The following is a 24,521-nucleotide window of genomic DNA, read 5'->3' on the forward strand; positions in this document are numbered from 1 at the left end:
AAAAAAAAAAAAAAAAAAAAAAAAAAAAAAAAAAAGAAAAAAGTTCATGGTAAAATAGAATTAAAAGGTGATATGAGGGCCGGCCCGGTGGCGCACTGGAGAGTGTGCCGCTTGGGAGTGTGGCGGCGCTCCCGCCGAGGGTTCGGATCCCATGTGGAGACCGGTTCCTGCTCACTGGCTGAGTGAGGTGCGGGCGCAACACCGAGGGTTGTGATCCTGTTGCCGGTCCCCAGTACGGGTGCGACACCGAGGGTTGCGATCCCATTACCAGTCAGTAAAAAAGACAAAAAGGAAAAAAAAAAAAAGAAGGTGATATGAATCTTTCCACGAACTTTTTGAAGTGCCCTTGTATATTCTTCCAGAACTTTTCTGTGTGATTATCAACACAAATTCATTTCAAACAGAAAACAGACCATGCTGTATCTGTCTATTCTGCATCTTGCTTTTCAATACTTAATAGGTATAGTCTTTCCATGTCTGCATCTCACATTTTTAAGCAGTTGCAATGCATACAAAAATTTGTATAACTATTCCCTTATTGATGGACATTTGTTCCCAATTTTTCACTATGAATGCAATAAACGTCCATCCCTGTGTCTCTGTGCCCATGTGCAAGCGCTATTACAGGATAGATTCCTGGGTCAAAGAGAATGAACCTTCTACTATCTTTATTTAAAACATTTATTTTTTGAGCTTTCAAAAGTACAAAAGGATAAACAATGAAAATAGCCACTCAGATCCCTTTTCTGAAGGCAAACAATATTACCTACTTCTTGTACATTCTTTGAGAAGTTTTTCATGCATATACAAGCAGGTATTTATAAAAATTACCCCTTTTGTATACAAATGATAGCATAGTATATGCTCTGTATTTTTAAAAACCTTCACAATATATATGAAGGGTCTTCTAAAAGTTCGTGAAGTCATATTATCTATTTATTAGTTCTTCCATGAACTTTCTGAAGTACCCTTGAATCAAAGATCGTTTCAAATCAGTATATAAAAGCGCTTTTGTATTCTCTTCCATAGCCGCATATATCCCACTGTTCATATCATTTGTCCGTTTTTCTATTGGTTGTTGGCTTTTATCTTATTGGTTAGGAATTTTTTATATATTAGTGAATTTGTCTTATGTCTTGCAAAGGTCCCCCCTCATTTTTATAACTCTGTTTATGATGTTTTAATACTTAAGTAGTTGAATCAATGGATCTATTATTTTATGGCTTCTTGGTTTTCTATCATTTTTAGAAATTCTTTCCCACACATATTATTAAAAAATAAGTCTCCCACACTTCTAGGACTTTTATATTTTACTTTGCATTTAAATATTTACCTATTTGGATTTTATCTTGCTGTAGAGGGTGAAGAATAAATCCAACGTAATTATTTTGACATGGGGAGTTAAGAATTCTTATAACTACTGCTAAATTTCCTCCCCAAAAGACTATTTCAGCAATAAACAGTGGAGAAGGGTACGTATTTCCCTCACTAACCACAGATATCACAGTCCACACTCCTATTGCAATGACAAAATCCAGAAAGTCCTGAAAATTAAAAGTTTTCTGTAGCTCACTGGGTGGCAACACGTGACATGAGCTGATGTGGATTTGTTTACAATGTCTCTTTCCACAATTGTGAATACTCTTATGTTTCACGGCAGAAGTAATGAGTTAGATCATAAGGTCTTACCTTGGGACCCACGGGGAGTGTTATAAGGTATGGAATAGACACTGTCAAAACTTCCTAAAGGCTCTCACTTCTGATTTCTGAAACTCAACTGGCCCCAAGGGCTGGATAAGGGAATGTGGACTGTGTCACATTTTAGGCTCTGCTGGTGTCACAGGTGAAATGTTTTGCTTTGCATTTCATCGATGATTGGTGAGGTTCTGTTATCTGTTGCCTCAACAGCCTTGCCCACCTTTGGACTGGATCGTTTGTCACCTTATCCATGTGGAGGAGCTATTTACATGCGTAAAGTGTTTTCTTCTGGTCTGTTTTCTATCATTTAACTTTCCTCCTGGTGCTTGTCACCCTACAGAAGGTTTTAGTTTAGCCTTTTCATGTATGTTTTTTGTGTTTTATGTCTCGCACAGGAAGGCTTTTCCTACCCAAAGATTAATATAATATTCTAGCTTTCCTTCTAAGACTTCTATAATTTAATTATATATTTTTAGATTTTTAATTCATCTGATTATTTCTTTTGTGAATGAGGAAGAGCTCTTCTTTTCTTTTCTTTTCTTTTTTTAATTTATTTTTTATTTATTTTTGTCTTTTTTCGTGTCTGGCAACGGATCGCAACCCTCAGTGTCGCGCCCGTACCGGACCGGGACCGGCAACGGGATCGCAACCCTCGGTGCTGTGTCCGCACCTCGCTCAGCCAGTGAGCGGGAACCGGTCTGTATGTGGGATCCAAACACTCGGCGGGAGCGCCGCTGCGCTCCCAAGCGGCGCACTGTAGCAATGCGCCACCGGGCCGGCCCTTCTTTTCTTTTCAAAATGGAAAGTAATTGTCTATCCTTTACTCTCTGATTTAAAAGGCCACATTATCGTATATTAAACGCCCAGATCCATATATACATGGATCTGTTTCTGGATTCTATACTATCTCTTCTATTTATATGTCTATTTGTGCATTCACAACACATAGTTTAAATGATAGTGATAACTGATAGCATGTTTTGATAACTTCTAGGAATCTACATTTTACGTGCAAATATATAATTGTTTTAATTATACCTAATACATGTTATTTTTAGAAAAATTTGAAAATATTGAGAAACGAAAAAGAAAGTAATACTTGCTTGTAAATTCAACACTTAAGGAGACCACTTTAAATATTTTCTGTAACATACACACAGAAATATATCTGCATACACACATATAGCTATATATACTTTATATTTTTACAAAATGAGAGTATAGTCCACATCTATCACCTAATGTTTTCCTTTCCTCACAAATAAATATACTGTACCTCTTATATTATTATCTTTAATAAAAAAGTTTTGCATCAAAGTTTACTGACTGAACACAGTAAGCTTATTTAACCAATTCCCTGTTATTAGGTCATTTTCAGTAGTTTTGCTGAACAAAGCTGGTAATAAAAATCCTGTTTGTGTTTACTAAGAGTTTATTTCAACACTTAATTTTACTCTGATACCTTTGAGGAAGGATACTAAATGGCTTAAAATATTAAATCCTGTAGAAAATTAAAAAACAACACTCAGAAGCCATTTGGGAGGAGGTTGGTCCAGGGACCTGGCATGTCCTCGGAGTGTGCTCATGTGATGAAGGAACCTGTTAAAACCACAATTCCTGGACCTGTCCTTGGACACCTCCTCCTGAAAGCTAAATTTTCCAAGAACTGCTATTCACTCTGGTCGTCCTTGCTCTGCTCATAAATCTCGGATGATGGTTCCCCACTGTCTCTGCAAGTTATCTTAAGACTGACGTTCAGGGCTTTCTACCATCAGGCCATCTCCAGCTTATCTCATCTCCCATAACATCTCTGTGGGGATTCTGCTCCCTGGACAAGGGTTGACCTGTTTTCCTAAAACGACCTGCTCTTTCTAGTCTCCACGGCTTCTCTGTCTGTCTGTCTGTCTCTGTCTCTCTCTCTCAGAGAACTCTCCCCACTCCTCACCACAAGTACCATTTCGTGGTGCTTTTTCTAACATCTGAAGTCAGAAGTTATCTTTATTTTTTGTTTCCACAAGCACTTGTGTGATTATATATATATATATAATCATATATATTATATAGATCTTTTGGTATAGAACATATATATGTTCAAATTATATGATCACATAATATATGTCTTTTTGCTCTATCTCTATATAACTATATTATATATATTATATAATATGATATATATATATATCTTCTCTACCAAATTAAAAAAACACTTGGCCAATCCCATGGACCACTTTTACAATGGAGATTATAGGTTGCTCCCTGGTGACCATTGTATCTACTTTCATTATGAGGAAGCCAAGAAGTTTAGGTGGGATAAACTTCACCCCATTTCCCAGGGCAGTCCCTGACACGTCTACCCACTCAGGGTACAGCCTTTGTCCTGCTACAGAGTTTGGTTCAGAGATGGGCACATGACTAATTTTCCAATCAGAGTGAAATGTAGGATTTTTGTCCAATGACTAAGAAAGGAATTTTCAGAGTTGAGGCAGATTTTAGACATGTTTTAAAATGTTGACCTGGAATTGCCACTGTTATTTTGCTACCATGAAGAAAAATGTCTTGAGAAGACAGCAGATATAAAAAAAAGGGCAGAGCATAAAGAAGCAATAAAAAAAAGATGGAGTCTTGATCGAACTGAACCTGAAGCCTCACCTGCCTCTACAAGTTTTGGTTAGAGGAGCCCATAAATTCCCTTCATGTTTAAACAAGTTTTTACAGCAATATGACTGCATGCTCTTTAGGAGGCTGTCCCAGCCAGCCAGCCAGCAACTTACCTTCTTTGATAATATCAATAATGTCATTGGCATTGAAGCTGAGTTCGTCTGTGTCCTGAGCATCATAGGCATACAAAGCCTTGCACTGTGGCACCTGAGGCTTAGGCTTGGGCTGGGGCTTGGGTCTGCCCCCTGCTGGGGGAGGCCGACTGGTTGTTTGTCTCCGGACACTGTGGAGAGAGTGGAGGCAGATGAGAGATGGGAACCAACAGAAGGCAGCAGCACTGTGTGGTGGTTTGGAGCACAGAGGCAGGCACTGGCCTGCTCAAGTTCAAATCCAGCTCCATCTGTGGGCGCTATAAACCCCTAAACATTCTCTAAGAACAAAAATACCCTCCCTGACAAGGCTTTGCAAAAGCACATAGCTCCTTTTTTAAAAAATATTTTTATATTTTTTATTTTTTAATTTTTCTAAGGCTACTCAAGTGAAGCAGTGGGAGAGGAGAAGGAACAAAGAAATCTGTAACTGGTTGCGATCAATCAGTTGTAAACACCGCTGCATCCAGACCAGCTGCACATAGCTCCTCATAAACATGAGCTGCTGTTATTATTGTGTCTCCGGCATAGAAATGTGGAAAACACACATCCATACAAAAGTGCAGAAAGCATATGTATACATTTAAATAATGAAACGAACAGACGTGTATCTATCCTTCTTTCCCCAACTCTGGAAATGAAACCTTTGCCAATGCCTTAGAAACCTGCAGGTGCGTCTCTACACTGCTTTCCCCACCAGAATTAACCACTACCCTACTACAGTACATTTTGTACGAGTAATCCTGCCGCTTGTCACTGTGGTTTTACCACACATGTAAGTATCCCTAAATAATATACGTAGCCTGCCTGTTTTCTGACAGTACAAAAGGAATCGTATTATACCATCACGCACTCAGCATTTTTGAGACGAGCCCTGTTGCTGCACGTAGTGGTAGTTCAACTCAACCTGATTGCTTTATCCTATTTCCTTGTATGAATATGGTCCCAATTTACTTATCCAGTCCACTGCTGATGGTCATTTGGGATGGTTCCAGTTCTCACTATTACAAAAAACTGTTGTGTGAATATTCTTGTACAGGAGTTTATCCAGAGCAGTTTCTCAACATCATTTGGGGCTGGATAATCCTTTGTTGTGTGTGTGCAGGCAGGGGCTGTCCTGTGCACTGCGGGGTGTTTAGCAGCATCCCCGGCCTCTACCCACTGCATGCCAGTAACACCCCCTCTCCTCCAAGTCATGATCATAAAAAAAATCTCTAGTGCCAGAAACTTAACTTAGGTCTTCTAACTTTAAATTTATTCTTGCTACATACTATGCTGCCTCAAGTTGTCATTCAGACATTGTCTCAAAGGCATATAACTACAACTTGTTCCTATTTAGTGAGATATTTAAATTTATATCTGAGACAATTATTTATTAAATGTTTATAAAAAGCATTTAGCAAAAAAGAAAAAAAGGAAATAGAAATATAGAAAACATTTATTTTCCCCCCACTTTGCTTAAGAATAGACCAAAACCAAAGTCTACACTTATTTGCTTACAAAAGGAACTTAAGCTTAAAGTTTCTTCTAAAAGGGGTTGGGATGAAACTCAACACAGTGGGACGGGCTTAGGTCTGGCCATGTCTGTTAACACCTACAGGAGCAGGAGGGAGGAGTAGTTTTGGAAAGAACAATCACACCCAGTTTTGAGCTGAGCTTTCAGGAGGCCACAGCCCACTGTCTTTGCTGAGGTCCTGTGATGACAGGTGCTCACTGGGTGCTGATGAACAAGTTAGATCATGAGGGGGTGGGCACTGACTGCCAGAAAGTGGTAGGAATGTCGCAGCAGAGGTGGGGCTCCTTGGGTGCAGCCCAGTGATCTGCAGAGACTGGGCTCTGCCACCAGCCCACGGGGGATGGAGCAAACCTCAAGGCTACTCAGCTCCACTCCTCTCAGGCCAGGACCCCCCCCCATGGACCACTTTTACAATGGAGATTATAGGTTGCTCCCTGGTGACCATTGTATCTACTTTCATTATGAGGAAGCCAAGAAGTTTAGGTGGGATAAACTTCACCCCATTTCCCAGGGCAGTCCCTGACACGTCTACCCACTCAGGGTACAGCCTTTGTCCTGCTACAGAGTTTGGTTCAGAGATGGGCACATGACTAATTTTCCAATCAGAGTGAAATGTAGGATTTTTGTCCAATGACTAAGAAAGGAATTTTCAGAGTTGAGGCAGATTTTAGACATGTTTTAAAATGTTGACCTGGAATTGCCACTGTTATTTTGCTACCATGAAGAAAAATGTCTTGAGAAGACAGCAGATATAAAAAAAAGGGCAGAGCATAAAGAAGCAAGCAGGAGGGAGGAGTAGTTTTGGAAAGAACAATCACACCCAGTTTTGAGCTGAGCTTTCAGGAGGCCACAGCCCACTGTCTTTGCTGAGGTCCTGTGATGACAGGTGCTCACTGGGTGCTGATGAACAAGTTAGATCATGAGGGGGTGGGCACTGACTGCCAGAAAGTGGTAGGAATGTCGCAGCAGAGGTGGGGCTCCTTGGGTGCAGCCCAGTGATCTGCAGAGACTGGGCTCTGCCACCAGCCCACGGGGGATGGAGCAAACCTCAAGGCTACTCAGCTCCACTCCTCTCAGGCCAGGACCCCCCCCCCACACACACACACAAAGCACTTTTATTGCAGAGGAAAGGCATCTTACAGATCGTTAGCATGACATCATTTCCTATCTACTGGAAAAACCCATTCCCTGTTTGAGAAGTGCTTGCTTCTCTGAAAGCTGGCCAGGCAAGCAGGTTTTTAATTAGGCACCGTATGTATTGGGGATGTGTCAGCATTTGGTTAATAAAAGCCATTAGCCTGGATACCAGAAGTCATCTGATTTCTCAGCAGCAAGGAATGGAAGGGGGTGGGGTGGGCATTAGAACTCCCTGGGAGGGAGGAACACACACACACACATGCAAATACTCATAGATGCAATTTAGCTTCCTGTCCACGGGGGAAGAAACCATACTGTCACTTAGTATAGATTGATGAGGCCTCCAGAGCCCAAGAACACTGGGACTTAAGTGCAGGTCCCTCCTGCTGAAGGTGCCCCCCACTCTGTGGGGGCAGGGTAAGACCTGACGGATGAACCCCTGACAGGTAAGGCTATCCTGTCTGCCACTCGGGGGTCATGCTGGGAGTTACCCCCTTGTCCTTCTAACAGCTTCTCTCTGGTCTTGGGAAAAGGACCAAACCCTTCATGGTGCCTACAAAGTCCCTGCCAGGTGTGGCCCCTGCTCACGTCCCAGCCCTGCACCCTCCTGTAGGGCATGCTGGTGCCTTCCTACCTTTCTTCATGAGCCCTGGTTGGGGGGCAGGACCTCTGTCCACATACTCCTAGTGTACCTCATTTACTGGTGAAAGACACAATGCTCCATCCCCAAGAACAGGAACAAAACAAGGATGTTAGCACTCACCACTCCTGTCAACAGTGCACTGGACACTCTAGCCAGGGCAATTAGGTGAGAAAAATAAAAGGCACCCAGACTGGAAAAGCAGTGAAAATACCTCTGCTTGCAGATGAAATGATCTCGCATATAAACAATCCTAAGGAATACACTAAAAACTATTAGAACTAATAAACGAGTTCAGCAAGATTACAGGATACAGGATCAGTATATGAAAATCAGCTGTACTGCCGTGCACTAGCAATGAACAGTCCTAAAATGAAACTGAGAAAATGATTCCATTTACAGTACACAAAAAGAATATAATACTTAGGAATAAATTTAACAAAAGCAGCATGATTCTATTTATATGAATTGTCCAGAACAGGCTAATGTATATTGACAGAAAGTAGATTAGTGGTTGCCTAGGGCCAGAGGTGGTGTTTGGGGAAGTGGGGAATGACTGCTGATGGGAAGGTTTCTTTCTGGGGTGATGAACGGGGTCAGAGAGGAGGAGGGGGGGGAGAGGGTGGCAGGGGCGGAGCATTCAAACACCAGGTGCACACAGCCACTTCATGCTCTTTGATCATCTCAAAGCTACTTCCTCAAGAGGAGTAGCTACCGGCCAAAGTTAACCTCAGGAATTCCCTGAGGAATTTGGGATCCTGTGTAGACCCACGGCAACAGCTGGCTTGATTGTCCTAAGCCCCGGACAACTGCTACCATGCTGGCAACTGGTCATTTATCATATGCCCGAATGGGGTTCACAGCACTTTACAGCTGGAGGTGGAAGAGGCCGGGGCAGCTCCGAGGCGGGTCACTTGCTGGGGAGTGGCGTGTTCCACGCGGCTGGAGCAGGGGCAGGGGCGTGGGTGCAGCCGGATGAGAGCTCTGCACTTTGCGTTAGGAACAGGTGTGTTAGGGCAACACGGACGTCACTGGCGGCTCTTTCCTGTGACTGAGACCAGCACACCACTGTCCCCACATTACCCTCATGGCAACCCACATTCACTCTTGCTAAAACCCCTGGCCGACATTTGTTTTGTAGTGGCTCTGCAGAAGTTAGGTAATTCTGGTGCCTCTGGCATTGTGTGATGTAAGCACATCACATCCAGTTTGCACTGTGAAAGCTCGCACTGCAGGGCCGGCCCGGTGGCGCACTGGAGAGTGCGCCGCTTGAGAGTGCGGCGGCGCTCCCACCGAGGGTTCGGATCCCATGTGGAGACCGGTTCCTGCTCACTGGCTGATCGCGGTGCGGGCGCAACACTGAGGGTTGCGATCCCGTTGCCGGACAAAAAGGAAAAAAAAAAAAAAACTCGCACTGCAAGAGAAGCCCTGTGCTGTGACCGGGGAAGGCCAAGTGGTGCCTTTGCTCCAAGATGTTCAGATGCCAACTGACATTTGAGCCCTTGTGGACATCTGTGGAATCTCATGAGATGCCAAAAGCCCACAGGAAAACAAAACCCAAATGACAACAACCCTCTCTAAATTGAGGGCTAGTTCATTCCCTCTGCCTTGGTAATGTGCATCATTTTCCATGGGAGGTGAGTTGTTACAGTGATCGGAGCAAAGATATTTAGTCAGGAAGAGGTTGTGGAATAGTAAAAAGTGAGAAGGACTTTGTGACTTTTAGTTAAATTGTACAAATGAAGCTCTAGTGTCTAGTGACTGTTGCAATATTACTGCACAAATCTCTGTTCTGCTGGTGCTCTGTGTCCACAGAGAACAGGTGCAGCTATTGTGTGTACGTGTTAGGGGAAAGGTTTCTCTCTGTCTTGTCCACTAGTCTTGGCTTCCCTGGGCTGCCAGTTCTCCCCATTATGTCCAGCAATGTCTCAAGTGTAGAGCCTTATGGAGTCCAGAGTTCTAGGTAGGCCAGAGATTTGCGATTTTAAGAAGAAAGCCACTGAGCCAGGGGACACCCACCTTTCAATCCCAGTAGAATATTAAAAGTTCCCTGCAAGACCAAAGGAGATGAACAATGATAATAAAACAAATACGAAACAACTTCCAAGTTGCATTGTGCTTTATAGCATCCTGTACAAAGACCTTACTTAATCTTCAAGAAAACCCTGAGGAATTGATTTTGAAATTATATTATTATTACTCCTATTATACAGGCGAGATGCCAAGGTGTAGAAAGATTAAGTGACAAGCATGAGGCAGCACATAGAAGGCACATGATTCCGTAACGATTTGATGAATGAAACCAAAGGAATGAACAAATGAACTGGGACTCACACCCAGTTCTTGGATTAGCAAATCCCGTGCTCTCTGCCACCTTTTGTGAATGTCTCTGCAGCTCCCGTGCCTCCTTGGGGGGTGTGCCTAGTCTGTGCCAGGAAGAACTGGGATTAAGCTTTCAAATATCACCTCTTTTATGATTCCGTAACGATTTGATGAATGAAACCAAAGGAATGAACAAATGAACTGGGACTCACACCCAGTTCTTGGATTAGCAAATCCCGTGTTCTCTGCCACCTTTTGTGAATGTCTCTGCAGCTCCCGTGCCTCCTTGGGGGGGTGTGCCTAGTCTGTGCCAGGAAGAACTGGGATTAAGCTTTCAAATATCACCTCTTTGTTCTGCAGATGTGAAATTTATGTCTTGAAATTCCAAGAAGAAAAATAATGGCACTTTATTTCATTGGCTTTTAAAAATGTGCTTTGTTCCAAAAGGTTGAATCTATAAACATTACTGGAAATGTGGGAATGGATGCCAGGAATTCCTAAGCTCCATGTCTGCCCAGGCCAGGATACGGCTGCTGCTCCTGTAGATTATGGGTTGAGAAATATTGCTATTGGACATTTTTGTTCCAAAAGGTTGAATCTATAAACATTACTGGAAATGTGGGAATGGATGCCAGGAATTCCTAAGCTCCATGTCTGCCCGGGCCAGGATACGGCTGCTGCTCCTGTAGATTATGGGTTGAGAAATATTGCTATTGGACATTTGTTGGAAATTTTAAGCCCCTTGAAAATATGACTCCATTAGGAGAGTCTTGACAAGAGACACACAGGCAGCATTTAAATGTTTCTATCAATCTCTCCTTTGTGGCACGGCCAGAAACCCTACCACTGAGCACTTTTAATATTTTTCTGTTTCCTCAACTTCTAGTTGGATTCATCTCTGGAGTATCCTGAAATTTCCTGAAGTTCTCCTCCCTTGAAATGGACTACAGGATTAAAAAGGGCAACAGACGTTTCTAGTCTGGGTTTTAATACTTCCAGTAATGAACTGCAGGTAGATTATGTACATTTCAGTTACAGGAGGGAAAATTAAAAAGCACACTTGATTGGCAAGTCAATTGTTCCTATGAAGTCAGAGGAAAGGTAGATGAATGAACTGTTTACATGATTCTTACTTATCATGTTCTCTTTCCTTAAGAATCAGGAAAGATCTTTAACCTCACTCAGACTTTTCAAAAGTTATACTAAGGGACTGCAAGATAATGATTCCCTCTTCGTGACTCTTAGTGTTTTCTTGGAGTATGATAACAACAATAGCTACCAGGTGCACAAATATTGCAATGCAAAGGTAAAGAATCCAGTTGGGAAGCTGAGGTAGTCATTAATTTAGTGAAGGCTTCATGCTCTCTCCAAAAACAACTGATTGAACCTAAAATAAACTGATAGAGACTTTCCTGAATTAACTTGAGGTGCTAATTACATCATTTGATTTTATCCATATTAGATGATCCAAAAGAAATGATTGCATATGCTAAATAAGTCTATATAGAAAAAGTGCATTAAGGGGTGGGAGAGAGAAAGAAAAGATAAACCCAGGATGTGAAAGCCCAAGAAGGAAAGACTGTGGTAGTCTTGTTTTACAGAATAGTAAAGTTTCAAGGTCACTGCTTGGAACTGTGATGTATATAAGATTCCTTATGTTTAGGGAATGGGTACAGGCTTGGGATTCCAGAATTTCCTGTGTGCTCCAACAAGCGCTTGTAGAATAAACGTAACTCATGTTTTCCTGGCAAAGAGGAGAAGCTGTTAAATTTAGGTAACCACGAGGCTCCCTAAATGTCATGTCCAAGGTCTCTGGCCACCTTAGAAACTTTTAATTTTTACCTTTATGTGTTTTAGAAGATGAATAATAATAAACAAAAGTGTAACATTTTGACCAGATCACTATTTCTTAAGAAATGTCTGCACAGCAGATTTAAATGGGTACAAAGAGGAGGCTGGTGAGGATTCTTGTAGCTACTGGACTTAGCGTGCTCAACGATAGAGTTTTACCTACAACAGACAGTCAGAAACATCTTACTGCCTGGTGGATGGTTGTGAAGGTGTCCTCTCCTTCCATCCTCACAGCCAGTCTCCAAGATAGCATCCTGCTTACTTGGTCGTTAGGCCAGAAGATGGCAAAGGGTGTGATAAGACTTAAATAGGGAACCACACAGCTGAGAGCTGGAAGGGAGCAGCCTCGGTTAAGACACAATGTTCCTAAATTGCCTGCTTTTGGCTGACAGATGCTCCTAGCTGGCTGCTGTGCAAGTCTGTAACTTGCAAAGCAGGCTGGAAAGATGGTTTTGCTTGCCAAAACCAAAGCAAGTAGGAAGCTAGGAGACAGAGCTAAGAGATTTGGTGCATTTTGTTGATTGCTTTAATCCCCTGCCTACTTTTTGGGACATCAAACTGGGCCCAGGAGGAACTGTGTTATTATTTTTAGTGATGTTCATTCATCTGAGCAGCGTAGGTCTAGGTTACAGAGTGAAAAATCCCATTATCTTAAGAGCACCCTTCCAATCTACTTTTATGTGAAACTCCCCTGGCTTTATCAATCACACAGTAGGTGCCTTTAGACCAGTAGTTTATAAAATGTGGTCAGCAGCATCAGCATCACCTGGGAACTTGGTATAAATGTAAATTCTTGAGCCCTATCCCAGATTTACTGAATCAGAAACTCTGGCGTGGGCCAGCAAGCTCTCCAGAAGGTTCTGGTGCTCACTAGAATTTGAGAACTACTGCTTTAGACCAAGCCAATCAGGTAAACCATGGTCAATAGAACTGGTGGGATATAGCTACTTGCGTAAGAGTAGAGGGAAAAGGAAGGGAAGAAATAGGGTGAGAGAAATCTAATAAAAGGTGGCATCTACTCTACTGATGGCCATCTGTATGATAAAATAAGGTGCTCTCATATCTGTAGCACAAATGAGGTAAGACATCTAATAATGGGGTATGGAGGTGAATGGGTGGCTGCCCACCCAGAAGAAGGAGCTGTTGTTTCTTTCCCAGCATGGGTCTATTTTGTACACAAGTCTCTTGATCCTCACTTGAAACTTCTTCATTGTTCTAGATATGGAGAAAATGAAAAATGGAGCGGGCATGAGGGAGGGGGAGAGGTGAGAGAGTGGGCTAGAGCAGGCCCATTACCAGATGCAGCAGACAGAACTACACCACTGACAATCGGGCAGAGCTGGAAGATTCCTCACAAGTCACTGGCTCAACCACTAAGAGATAATGGTTATATCATCATCATCATCATCATCACCATCACTGTCATCAAGTGACAGTTAACTGAGTAGCCTCCTACATGCCTAGTGCCATGCTAGGTATTTTTAATACAGTATCCATCACTGTCATCAAGCGACAGTTAACTGAGTAGCCTCCTACATGCCTAGTGCCATGCTAGGTATTTTTAATACAGTATTTCTAGTCCTCCCAACAATCCAACCCTGCAAGCTTGATGGTAACGCACCAGTGTTCAGACAAGGAAACCGAAGCTCAGGGAGGGTAAGTACCAGGTCCAGCATTAGGTAGGTAATACAAGCTGATACAGGATTCTCTTCCAGGTCTGACTTCCCCCTTGTCTGACATTTGACAGCGTTACTGCCTGTGATTTCCATCCATGGTGTGCCTGAATACTTCCAGGGACAACATGCCCCTTATATCCTAGGGCAGTTCATCTTCAGGCTGCTAGAATGTTCTTTCTTTTACTGGTACCCAAATCTACCTCCTGGTAGAATTCATTGATTGGTCTTGAAGTTGGCCCTAGTTCTATCCCTGTGACTCCATAGGACATATCTAATGCCCTTTTCACACTGATAGCTCTTTGATTATTTACACAGAATTCAGGAATCTTTACTTCCTCAGGCTAATTAGTATGGGTTCTATTCACCAATCTTCATGTTCTATTCTAAAAAGGCAGAAAGGCTCTCATTTTAAAGCCATGAAGATCCATATTCTTAAACAAACATCCACATCACAGAATGCTGGGATGTTATTCTTAATGTTGCTATAGACTCTTTGAGCTGTTGTATTTGTGCAACTGCAGACACAGACATAAATCAAAAATCCCATTACTCCTCCACCACGCCAAAGAGCCAAAATGGGCACAGAGTAATCAAACTTTGGGGCTGAAGAGGATGTAAACCCTCCCTGGAGAATGAAATGAGTTGTGTGCTTTTGACTTGGCTGCATTTTTAGAAATGTCAGCAAAGGCCCCACGGCCTTTGGTCTTGGATTTTAGCATTTGGGTGGAAAATTGAACTTTAGAATCATGCACCAACAGCCCAAAGAAATCCCTGAACCCATGATGTGACTGATGGAGATGGAGCTTAACAGCTTCACCCACAGGATATGGGAATCTTACCCTGCAGCACCCTGGTCTGGGACCTTGAGGAAATCTAGGCTCTCTGGTGTCTGTGACACTCGGTCTGAGCCAGTGGACTGCTGTCGTGGCAACGGTGGGCGGGCCATGGAGGTGTACAGGCTTTTCTGATTGGATCTCTGGTTTCCAGGAGCGTGGGGATGTGGCACAAACTGGTTTTTGATGACTCCGTTCTGATGGTATCCTACAGAGAAGAAAAGAAAAAAACAAAGCTTAAACTTTCTGATCCTTTGCAAACAGGCTCTCCAAATTTCTTTCATCCACTGTCTAAAGATGAGTTACTTAACTTCTCTGGGCCTCACTTCCTCCATCTGAAAAAATGGAGTTCTGATGGTATCCTACAGAGAAGAAAAGAAAAAAACAAAGCTTAAACTTTCTGATCCTTTGCAAACAGGCTCTCCAAATTTCTTTCATCTACTGTCTAAAGATGAGTTACTTAACTTCTCTGGGCCTCACTTCCTCCATCTGAAAAAATGGAGGGCATTGCTGCTAATATATCACGAAGATTAGAACTAATACATTGCCTACCCAATAACACTGCACATTAAGGTGTACAACAGGATATAGCTAGTACATTGTAAACTGCCCAGGAGCTCTTGGAATGGAGCAGACACTCAGCACATGCTTGTTGAATTTGACAATAGAATCCCCACATGTTTAGGGTTTCAAAGCCCACAGTCAGGAAAGGTAAGCTTGCAGCTAGCTGGCAGACACATTCTTGAGTCCTTGAAAAATTATGAGGCTATGACTCATGGGGGCTGGCAGGCAGCTATTTAAACAGCTGCACATCCACTTTCAAGGGGTCAGTCTTGAGCATCCTGAGCAGGAGCATGTTGTGAGGTGCAGGGAGCACTCCATACGGGCCAGAGAGACGTGGCCACCTGGTTGGATCAGTCCTGATGGTGTAAGCTTTCTTAGCCAAACAGCAATTTCTAGTCAAGATCACATTAGCTGGTAAGGAATGCATTATGGCGTTGGGCTCCGAACCACAGGTGTTGGCTGAAAGGGGCATTATCATTCCATGCTATGTATGAAGAAGCCCTTATCCCTTCTCCCACTGACAAAACTGTGCAGAGTGGAGAAGCATGGCAGCAAGACTCCCCAGGGCCTACTTCGGTAAGCCACACTGTGAAACGCTTCCAACCAAATTACCCAATGGGATGAACCTTAGTTTGTAAGCGGGTAGAGGTTCAGTTCTGGCTCTGCCTCTGACAGCTGTGTTGATTTTGAGCAAGATATTTGACCTTCATAGTATCAGTTTCTTCATTAAGGAAACAAGGAGATTGGTTCAGAATCCACTTGGTCACTTCCATCTCTGACATGCATTTTCTATGTCTATATCCGTATTGTTGCAGAAGTGGGATTTTTTTCCTCCCCACTAACAATAGGTGGAGCTTCTTCTTTGAGCCACAGTTTTCTAGGGGTGGAGCTCTCAAGAGGGTGGCTCCTCATCCAGCATTTCCTCCCACTGGCCACTCAGGCCAGATCAGAACTAGACATCTGGGGAAAACAGCCTCTCTCTCCACCTTACCCTGATTCCCCTGGTGAGTGAAATGTGTATGGGCTCACGGTGCCTGACCAGGGGAGGGCAGTGAGACCCCACTTGCTGCCAAGGCTGCCAAGGAAAGGCGAAGGGCACATCAGAGTGAGACGTGCCCTGGGGAAGTGATACTTGAAGTGTGCCCACTCGCCCACGATGAGCTCAGAAATTAAGAGCAAGCATCAGAGATACTCACAGTAGTTTGACAGATATATTTCATGTCTGTTGACTCTGATAGTAATACATTTTGACTTATATTTTACATGTTTTTAAAATTCCATTCTTCTACTGATTAATTTTTATTATATGTTACAAAAGTATGCTTTATGATAGACTAGAAATTTAAAAAAATACTCAAACAAAAAACTGTGGTCCTTCACCATAGATAGTTTGAGAAGTGCTGATTGAATGGATTCAGGTCCGATTGCCTCATTTTATTGATGAAAAAACTGTCACTTAGAGAGGTTGGGAGCCATGCTCAATTACTCTATGGCCTGATTTGGTCTGAGGATACTTTTGCCAACCTAGCTGAGGCAAAGGTGGTCCTGGCCAGACTTCTGCACCGAGGCCAGCGCATATGTAGTGATACAAATACCATGCTGCTCCTCTGAGGTTCCTTTGCACTTGGATTTTCTTCAAGGATAAAGACAGAAGGAGAAGAGGTAGCTGGTCCAGGCAGGATGGGGACTCCAAAAGAGATGGGAATTAGTTTCTCACTGCTAGGCACCAATGTCCATATTTAGAATCCAGCTGTGAGATTCCAGAGCAGGAGACTTAAGAAATGCTTTTTACTTCTTATCTTGGACATGGATACAAATAGGATTCTCTCATCTAGTATGATTTGAATCAGGTGTGGTCCCAAAATGATTCTTTCAGACTTAGAATACTAAACAATTAATACCAAACTCTGGGAGCAGATCTTTATGAACTGGGTTTTTTGAGTGATGTATAAATATTTTGTGAATTTCAAAAGTGCTCTTCAAACACTAAACAGATTATCAGGGGCAAAAAGTGCTAAATGTGTTTGGGTATGGGGTTTATTGATCTGTAAATTATATTTTTATTATTAACAAAATGAGAAATATGAAACATAAGGGCCAAAAAAGCTTTTGCAACAATTTTGTAATTCAGATATTACTTTATTTTTTGGAGCAGACCTCCTAACTCCTATCTAAGAATAACTTTTTCCACTCATTTATTAAGCTATTACCTAGTTGCAAAATATTGTACTGGTATTGACTGGAGCTGGGTAGTGGTGGTGGGGTTATACCCAACAACCTTTTTATTTCCCAAAAGGTAGCATCCTTTGTCTTAAAACTGACAACATTGTCATGGACAAGGAACTTCTTTCTCCGCTCCTGATGGTGGGAGCCTTGGGAGTAATATTGCAAGATAATGAAATCCAGATTGTTAACTCAGACACAGTTCAGTCTCATTCTTACTTTTCCTGACTTTTGGGGTCACGAGTAGGGCAACTGTGTTGGTAGGAGTACCTCTGGCACTGCAGTGGCCCACGGCTGGCTAATACGTGTGCATTTGTTTGCTAATGGGTTTCTTCCCAAAGATACTTTACATGGTATGAATCCAGATTTAGTGGCCCCCAGCTACGGTGCATGCTTGGCTTACCTGGGGGAGGGGGAGCGGCTCTCATTGGGTAGTTGGCATTTTGAGTCCCACTGGAATAACTTCTATTTTGGGTGGTGTTCCTTCTGGTAGGGCCTGAAGTAAACAAGCAAGACGAAGGTAAAATCAGTACTACTGCTTGGTTTTTTGGCTCCTGATAGTTCTTTGCTTATGGAAAACTTTGAGAAGTTTAGAATCCAGGTGTCAGTCATATGTGCAGGAGACTTTGATATAAGTGCTATAGTGGTTGCCATTGGATGGGAGGGCCGGAGGGTATGTTTATAGAAGTACAGTTTTGCAACATTAGAGACAGTGGTTTCTCAAAGAGAAACTGAAAATCTTACAGAGGTGCTTCTATTTTTGCAGACTTTCAGTAGACACAGATGGAACATTTTGGTGTTTGCACTCATGCTCTAAACAGTGCACAGACGCTCAACATGTGAGCGCCGCATGCCGTCATCACAGCACGAAGCACACTCCAGCACTAACCACACACCTGCCTGTGTTAAAGGCCATTCCTGCAAGGGTTTGTGTTCTACAGTCTTCTGGTTAAACACGGAGACCATGAAGGGTAGAAGCAGACTTGTACTCTTGACACAGACAAGAGGGAATTAGAATACACGGTGGCACTAAACGGAACATCACCGTGGGCCAGAGTGAGGGCTGGGATGGCAGGGCCATGGGTGGCCAGAAGAGATCTCTGCAGAGACATCTGTGGTGGGAGGGAAAATGGTAAGTAAGATGTCAAGTGAGACATGAAAGAGAGTAGGATCAAAGCAGTGGGGAGAGGGGTGCGGAGGGAATTTCTTGTAAAGAGAAGAGCTGAAGAATAAGAGAAGGGTAGGAATTGCCAAGGCTGCAGGAGAACCAACCACGTGGGCCCTGGGGCAAGGGGAAGTGGCCTGGTGGGGGTTTCCCTCTCAGCACCCAGACCCTCCCCTGCCCCTCCCCTTCCCTCCCCCCACCCAATGAAGCTGTCACAAGGCACCAAAGGAGACAGCGTTCCTCCCTGGGGTCTACTGAACAGGGCTCACACACGCTCACGCACATCCCGCTGCCCACTCGCAGCCCTTCTTTGTCCTGCTCTGTGCCCTGGGGTCTGAGTCCTGTGGGCTGCGAGGCCTCTGCACACCAGTGGGAAGCACTGACAGGAGACTGGAGCTCCAGAGGCGGGAGGGTTGGGGCATTTCTCCCACCTACTTTCTGTGTGCATCCTTCGGCTCGACTCTTTCCTCTCTCTGCTGCATCAGACTTAGAGGTAATAATGGTTTCCCGCTGTTCCTTCTCCCTGCATCCTTACTTTATTCCTTTAACCCTGCCCACATCCTTTTATTTCAGTTTATTTATTTATTTGGATCTCTTAAAAAATTTTCACAGAAATGTGCTGTTTTCTGCAAATACCAACTAATACACAGACACACCCACATTTTCCATGTGGCTCTACACATCTAAATGTATGACAGTGTTTATCTGTATTGTATGAATATGTTAGAGTACATGCCAATGCATATGTTTGTAGGTGAATTTGATAAAGGCCTGTTTTATACATGACATACTCTTCATTGATCACACACCTGGGCTAAATTTTAGGAAGATATTTACATTATATGAATACACAGCATATACGATTATTCTATGCTGTTCATTACAAATATAAGTTTATAAATATCAATTATAAAAAGAAAAAGAATCAAAAGCCAGTGAAGGAGTTAGACTGGGGCATGAGGTAGAGTGTGTGAGTGTTCGTGCCTGTGCATCTTCTAATGAAGCACGCTGAAGTGGAGGCAGAGATCTCAGATCTGATTTGTAGTAATATAAATGAAAACACATAGGGAGTTGGTAAATGTGGTCAATTTCTTTAAGATTGGCATAGACGATAGTGTGTGCATTGTTGACAAGATCTGACAGGAAAGGGCCGGGAAATTTGAAGCCAACAAACTTTGATTTGTTTTAAACACAATTCGTATTGTAATGCCAGGTGTACTATACATAAGAACGAAATCATTCAGAAAGTCTTAGCTTGCCCATTTTCCTGGATGTTGCTTTAGTCTGAAATGTTCCATTCTGAGGGAAACCCAAGCCACAGGAAGCAGTAGATGTACAGATATTAAGCCCCCAGATCCGTGTGTATGCAGTCAGCATTTGGACAGAAGTCTGGTGTGGGGCAGCGGTGCCTGGCGGGGCCCACAGAGCACTTACGGGAGTTCTTGGGCAGCCCGGGTCCGATGCTGACCTGCAGCACTTTGTTACTCGGTTTGAGGATGGCCAGGTCACCGAAGCCCTGGTGGAACTGCACTTGCCGGGAGCCCCCTGCGCTCCAGGGACCCCAGTTCTCCTTTTTCAACTTCAGTTCAAGCCTGTAACACATTTGTTGGAATGAACAAGTTGAATAAACCAGTGAGAAAACGGTGCTCACCGACCCCAGCACGGGATTCTGCTGCTGGGAAAATGTGCTGTTAACATGAGGCAAGACCAGACAACCTAAACCAGACACAAAGACCCGAGGGTGGACACAGCCTCCACGGGTGCGGCACGGCTGCCAGCTGACCACTGCACCAGAGGCAGAAGCACCAGGGGCCCAGGGACTGAGAAACCAGCTGGTGAGGGAGGTTCCCCATTAATGTGCCAATGTCACTTTGTCAGGTGGTCTCAGGGGTGACTGCTTGGAGGACAGAGGAAGGGGACAATTCCCAGGCCACACCTGTGTGCTGTGTCATTGTGCTTCTTGCTGCTTTCCCAGGATTTGTGTTTGTGGAGGACTGAGAGATGGCAGGCAGACTCAGTACTGCTGAAGACTCCTTAGTACAGCACGTGGTTACTATCTGATTGTGTTCTATTCCTTCACCCTCACTCCCCACGCAGGTACGGAAGAAGCCAAACCCCAGCCACCAAAGTCCAAGCAGAAGGGTGGCCTTCCCACAATTCCCAAACTCTCCAGCCAGTTTTCATTCTTCCATGCCGCAGATATGCCAATATCGTGCAATCCGTATTCTGCTTTTTAAACTTATATTTGCCCATGTAAGAAAGAAAAATCATAACTTTAATGAGCTGCTTACTTTAAGTTTCCCTCATCATGATATCAGGGCTTTGTCTTGGCCTCATTCTTTTGAGTAGGAAGAGATAGAGGATATTTCCCTTTTATAGACAGGGAAATTTAAAAAGAAAAGCTACATAAGTCTCCCTCAGCAAATAGGAGATAAGAAGCTTAAAAGTATGCAGTGTCTGGTCCATTAGACCATGTTGCCAAACAAATAAAGGTGAGCTGAGACACAGGACATTGACCATCCACAGCCCCAAGTCCCCAAGTGCCCCAACAGTAGGCTTTACTATGCATTGATCTGAAGAATTTAAGTCCCCACACCAATCACTTTCATCCGCTTTCAACAGCCTGACTCTACTGATGTCTGCTCTGCTAAATAAAATACATATTCACTGGCGATACATAAGGATCGGCCTTTCCCTACCTCACTTTGGTGATTTTTGCCTAAATGATAAAATACACCATTCTATGAAGTTATTGTTTCACAGAAATGCAAAAGTGACTTTTCTGAAGTCTGTGACATCCATCCAGACTGTCTTCTGCAGGCTCTAAGATTCTACTGGAGAAGTTGTGGCATCCAGGGCTGGGATTGACCGAAGCCACTGGAGACTTGGACCCCAGGCAGACCTCCTCCCTGCCCCGCAGACTTCCCCTCCTCTCAGCCTGAACCCCACCATCCAGACTGTCTTCTGCAGGCTCTAAGATTCCACTGGAGAAGTTGTGGCATCCAGGGCTGGGATTGACCGAAGCCACTGGAGACAGTTGGACCCCAGGCAGACCTCCTCCCTGCCCCGCAGACTTCCCCTCCTCTCAGCCTGAACCCCTAGGCTGAGAACAAGGCCCCTTTTGTTTTACTCAGAAGTTTGGGCTCAGATGTGTACTTACGTATTGCTGAATTTCAGAGGTAGTTGCTTCTGCGTTTTTTCCTCATAACGCTTTGCTAAGAGGCTTAAGAATTCAGTTTTGAAGACAGATTCAAGCAAGCTGTCATACTCTTGCTCATGGAGGATAAAAATGTCATCCTGCATAGTACTGAAAAGAGATTGGACAAACTTAACCAAAGTTGTGCTTTTGTTTATTCCATTATGTTTTCACTCATTCTTTTATCCTGTAGGACGGTGCTAGACTTCGATAGTCTTTCTTTCTATAACAGATAATCTTTAAAACAAAACATGACAATGCATTATATAACAGCATTGCTGAAATCTGCTTTTGAAGGAAGTTTATAGCCCACCAAAAGCATAATCAAAATACTCCTTCCACACAATTTTTAAAATCAGGAATTTAAGGGCAATTTAGCCCATATTAAAAAAAAAAATCCATTTTCGAATTCAACTTCTATGTTCTTAAGATCATAAAAACCCAGAATGTTATGAATAGAGTGTGGCTAAAAAGGAACAATTCCACGTTAAGTTCCAACTCAGTAGAATTCATGATATGGTTGTAGCTATTGTGAAAAAATTGAACTGGAGGAATTGTAAACTCCGCTATCAAAGGGAAGCCCACGTCCTGGGCTTCATATGCACTTATTAAGAACACTCTGGCAAATGGTGCTCTGCTCATACTGTGTGCAAGGTGCTTCTAGAATGACAGCTATATCAAGGTAAAGAGATAAAAAAGACATATACAAATAGCAAGCAAACACTCATCACCTTCAAGCTCATGAATTATCCATTTTCGAATTCAACTTCTATGTTCTTAAGATCATAAAAACCCAGAATGTTATGAATAGAGTGTGGCTGAAAAGGAACAATTCCACGTTAAGTTCCAACTCAGTAGAATTTATGATATGGTTGTAGCTATTGTGAAAAAATTGAACTGGAGGAATTGTAAACTCCGCTATCAAAGGGAAGCCCACGTCCTGGGCTACATATGCACTTATTAAGAACACTCTGGCAAATGGTGCTCTGCTCATACTGTGTGCAAGGTGCTTCTAGAATGACAGCTATATCAAGGTACAGAGATAAAAAAGACATATACAAATAGCAAGCAAACACTCATCACCTTCAAGCTCATGAATTTTGCTGCACAAGGAAAGAACACACCTTTGCAGGAACTGTGTGTTTGAACAGGGTAGGACTGTGGAGAAACTCATGCCAGAAGAGGAGAAAATATTATGCTCTATAGAGGGGATGGAAGAGAGGCCATTGCCCAGTCCTGAGGAATATGCTTAGTGGTAGGGGGAGGTTGACCAGACAAAGCCGCATCTCCAGGCCTGCCTAGACTTTCTGGAAAGTGAAAATATATAACTGAGAATGTTTATTCCCTGGCTGTTAATTTATTCCCTGGCTCAATTGAGTGAGGCCACCACCCCAAAGGCTTCACAATATATGTTTACAAGTATCTCCAAGTACCACTGTCAAAGAACTGAAGCAGTCCTTTAAAAAAATGACGTTTCATTAGGGATTGTAAGTGCTTTTCCAGGTATTGAAAACAAATTAGGTAAATNAGAGATAAAAAAGACATATACAAATAGCAAGCAAACACTCATCACCTTCAAGCTCATGAATTTTGCTGCACAAGGAAAGAACACACCTTTGCAGGAACTGTGTGTTTGAACAGGGTAGGACTGTGGAGAAACTCATGCCAGAAGAGGAGAAAATATTATGCTCTATAGAGGGGATGGAAGAGAGGCCATTGCCCAGTCCTGAGGAATATGCTTAGTGGTAGGGGGAGGTTGACCAGACAAAGCCTCATCTCCAGGCCTGCCTAGACTTTCTGGAAAGTGACAATATATAACTGAGAATGTTTATTCCCTGGCTGTTAATTTATTCCCTGGCTCAATTGAGTGAGGCCACCACCCCAAAGGCTTCACAATATATGTTTACAAGTATCTCCAAGTACCACTGTCAAAGAACTGAAGCAGTCCTTTAAAAAAATGACGTTTCATTAGGGATTGTAAGTGCTTTTCCAGGTATTGAAAACAAATTAGGTAAATTGGCATCAGCGAATTGACCATGGTAAGGTTTTAATTGTCCCAAGTGTAGGAAATGCCAAAGAAATGGTTCATTTAAGAACCAGAGCCAGGCTGTATCCCCTAGGACCTGTGCTCTGCTCCTGGGCTCCTGTTATGCTGCTCCAGTAGGGCTACCGTGGGTGTGACAAAGCCAGATGGTGAGCAGGTGGATCACATGGAAGACTGGGGGGTAGAGACTCTTTTTGGGACTGGGGATTCTTTTTCCATGTAGAATTTGATCCATTTAAACTGCGACTCCTGTGGTCTCTCTGTTCAGCCCTATGAATATGACAAGGTCCCTACCTTGAGGGCCATCCTTGGGCAGAGAGAGCTATAGCAAACTACCCCAGGCTTGTCAGTGTGAAAGATGGTCATAAAAATTGGGTCATTCTTGTCATACCCAAATTAAATCAGAGTCGAGGGACACATACATCTGCCCAAGAATCTTCTGCAAACCCAGCTGCTGAACCAGTCTGCTGTGGCTCTAAGACCAGTTTTACCTGGTAGCTGTTGAAACGATCTGCAAAGCCCTAAGACTAACTTTACCTATGGCTGCCACTCACCAGCAGGGCTTGCCAACTNGAGGGCCATCCTTGGGCAGAGAGAGCTATAGCAAACTACCCCAGGCTTGTCAGTGTGAAAGTTGGTCATAAAAATTGGGTCATTCTTGTCATACCCAAATTAAATCAGAGTCGAGGGACACATGCATCTGCTCCAAGAATCTTCTGCAAACCCAGCTGCTGAACCAGTCTGCTGTGGCCCTAAGACCAGTTTTACCTGGTAGCTGTTGAAACGACCTGCAAAGCCCTAAGACTAACTTTACCTATGGCTGCCACTCACCAGCAGGGCTTGCCAACT

The 24,521-nt window shown here is 43.3% G+C and overlaps 1 protein-coding gene across 1 annotated transcript in view; it reads right to left on the minus strand.

Annotated features, from left to right (window-relative positions):
• Positions 1-4,407: 4,407 nt before the first annotated feature.
• The window catches only part of LOC103593977 (unconventional myosin-Ie-like), a gene marked incomplete at its 5' end in the record, with an annotated part of 28,594 nt that continues 8,480 nt past the window's right edge, over positions 4,408-24,521 (minus strand). The window contains 5 exons of the mRNA XM_008577130.1: positions 4,408-4,639; positions 14,487-14,688; positions 17,671-17,763; positions 19,867-20,024; positions 21,593-21,739. Coding sequence (XP_008575352.1) covers positions 4,408-4,639; positions 14,487-14,688; positions 17,671-17,763; positions 19,867-20,024; positions 21,593-21,739 — 832 coding nt within the window. The remainder of the gene's footprint in view (positions 4,640-14,486; positions 14,689-17,670; positions 17,764-19,866; positions 20,025-21,592; positions 21,740-24,521) is intronic.

This window comes from Galeopterus variegatus, unplaced genomic scaffold (genome assembly GCF_000696425.1).
Source record: "Galeopterus variegatus unplaced genomic scaffold, G_variegatus-3.0.2 Scaffold1453, whole genome shotgun sequence".
NCBI lineage: Eukaryota > Metazoa > Chordata > Mammalia > Dermoptera > Cynocephalidae > Galeopterus > Galeopterus variegatus.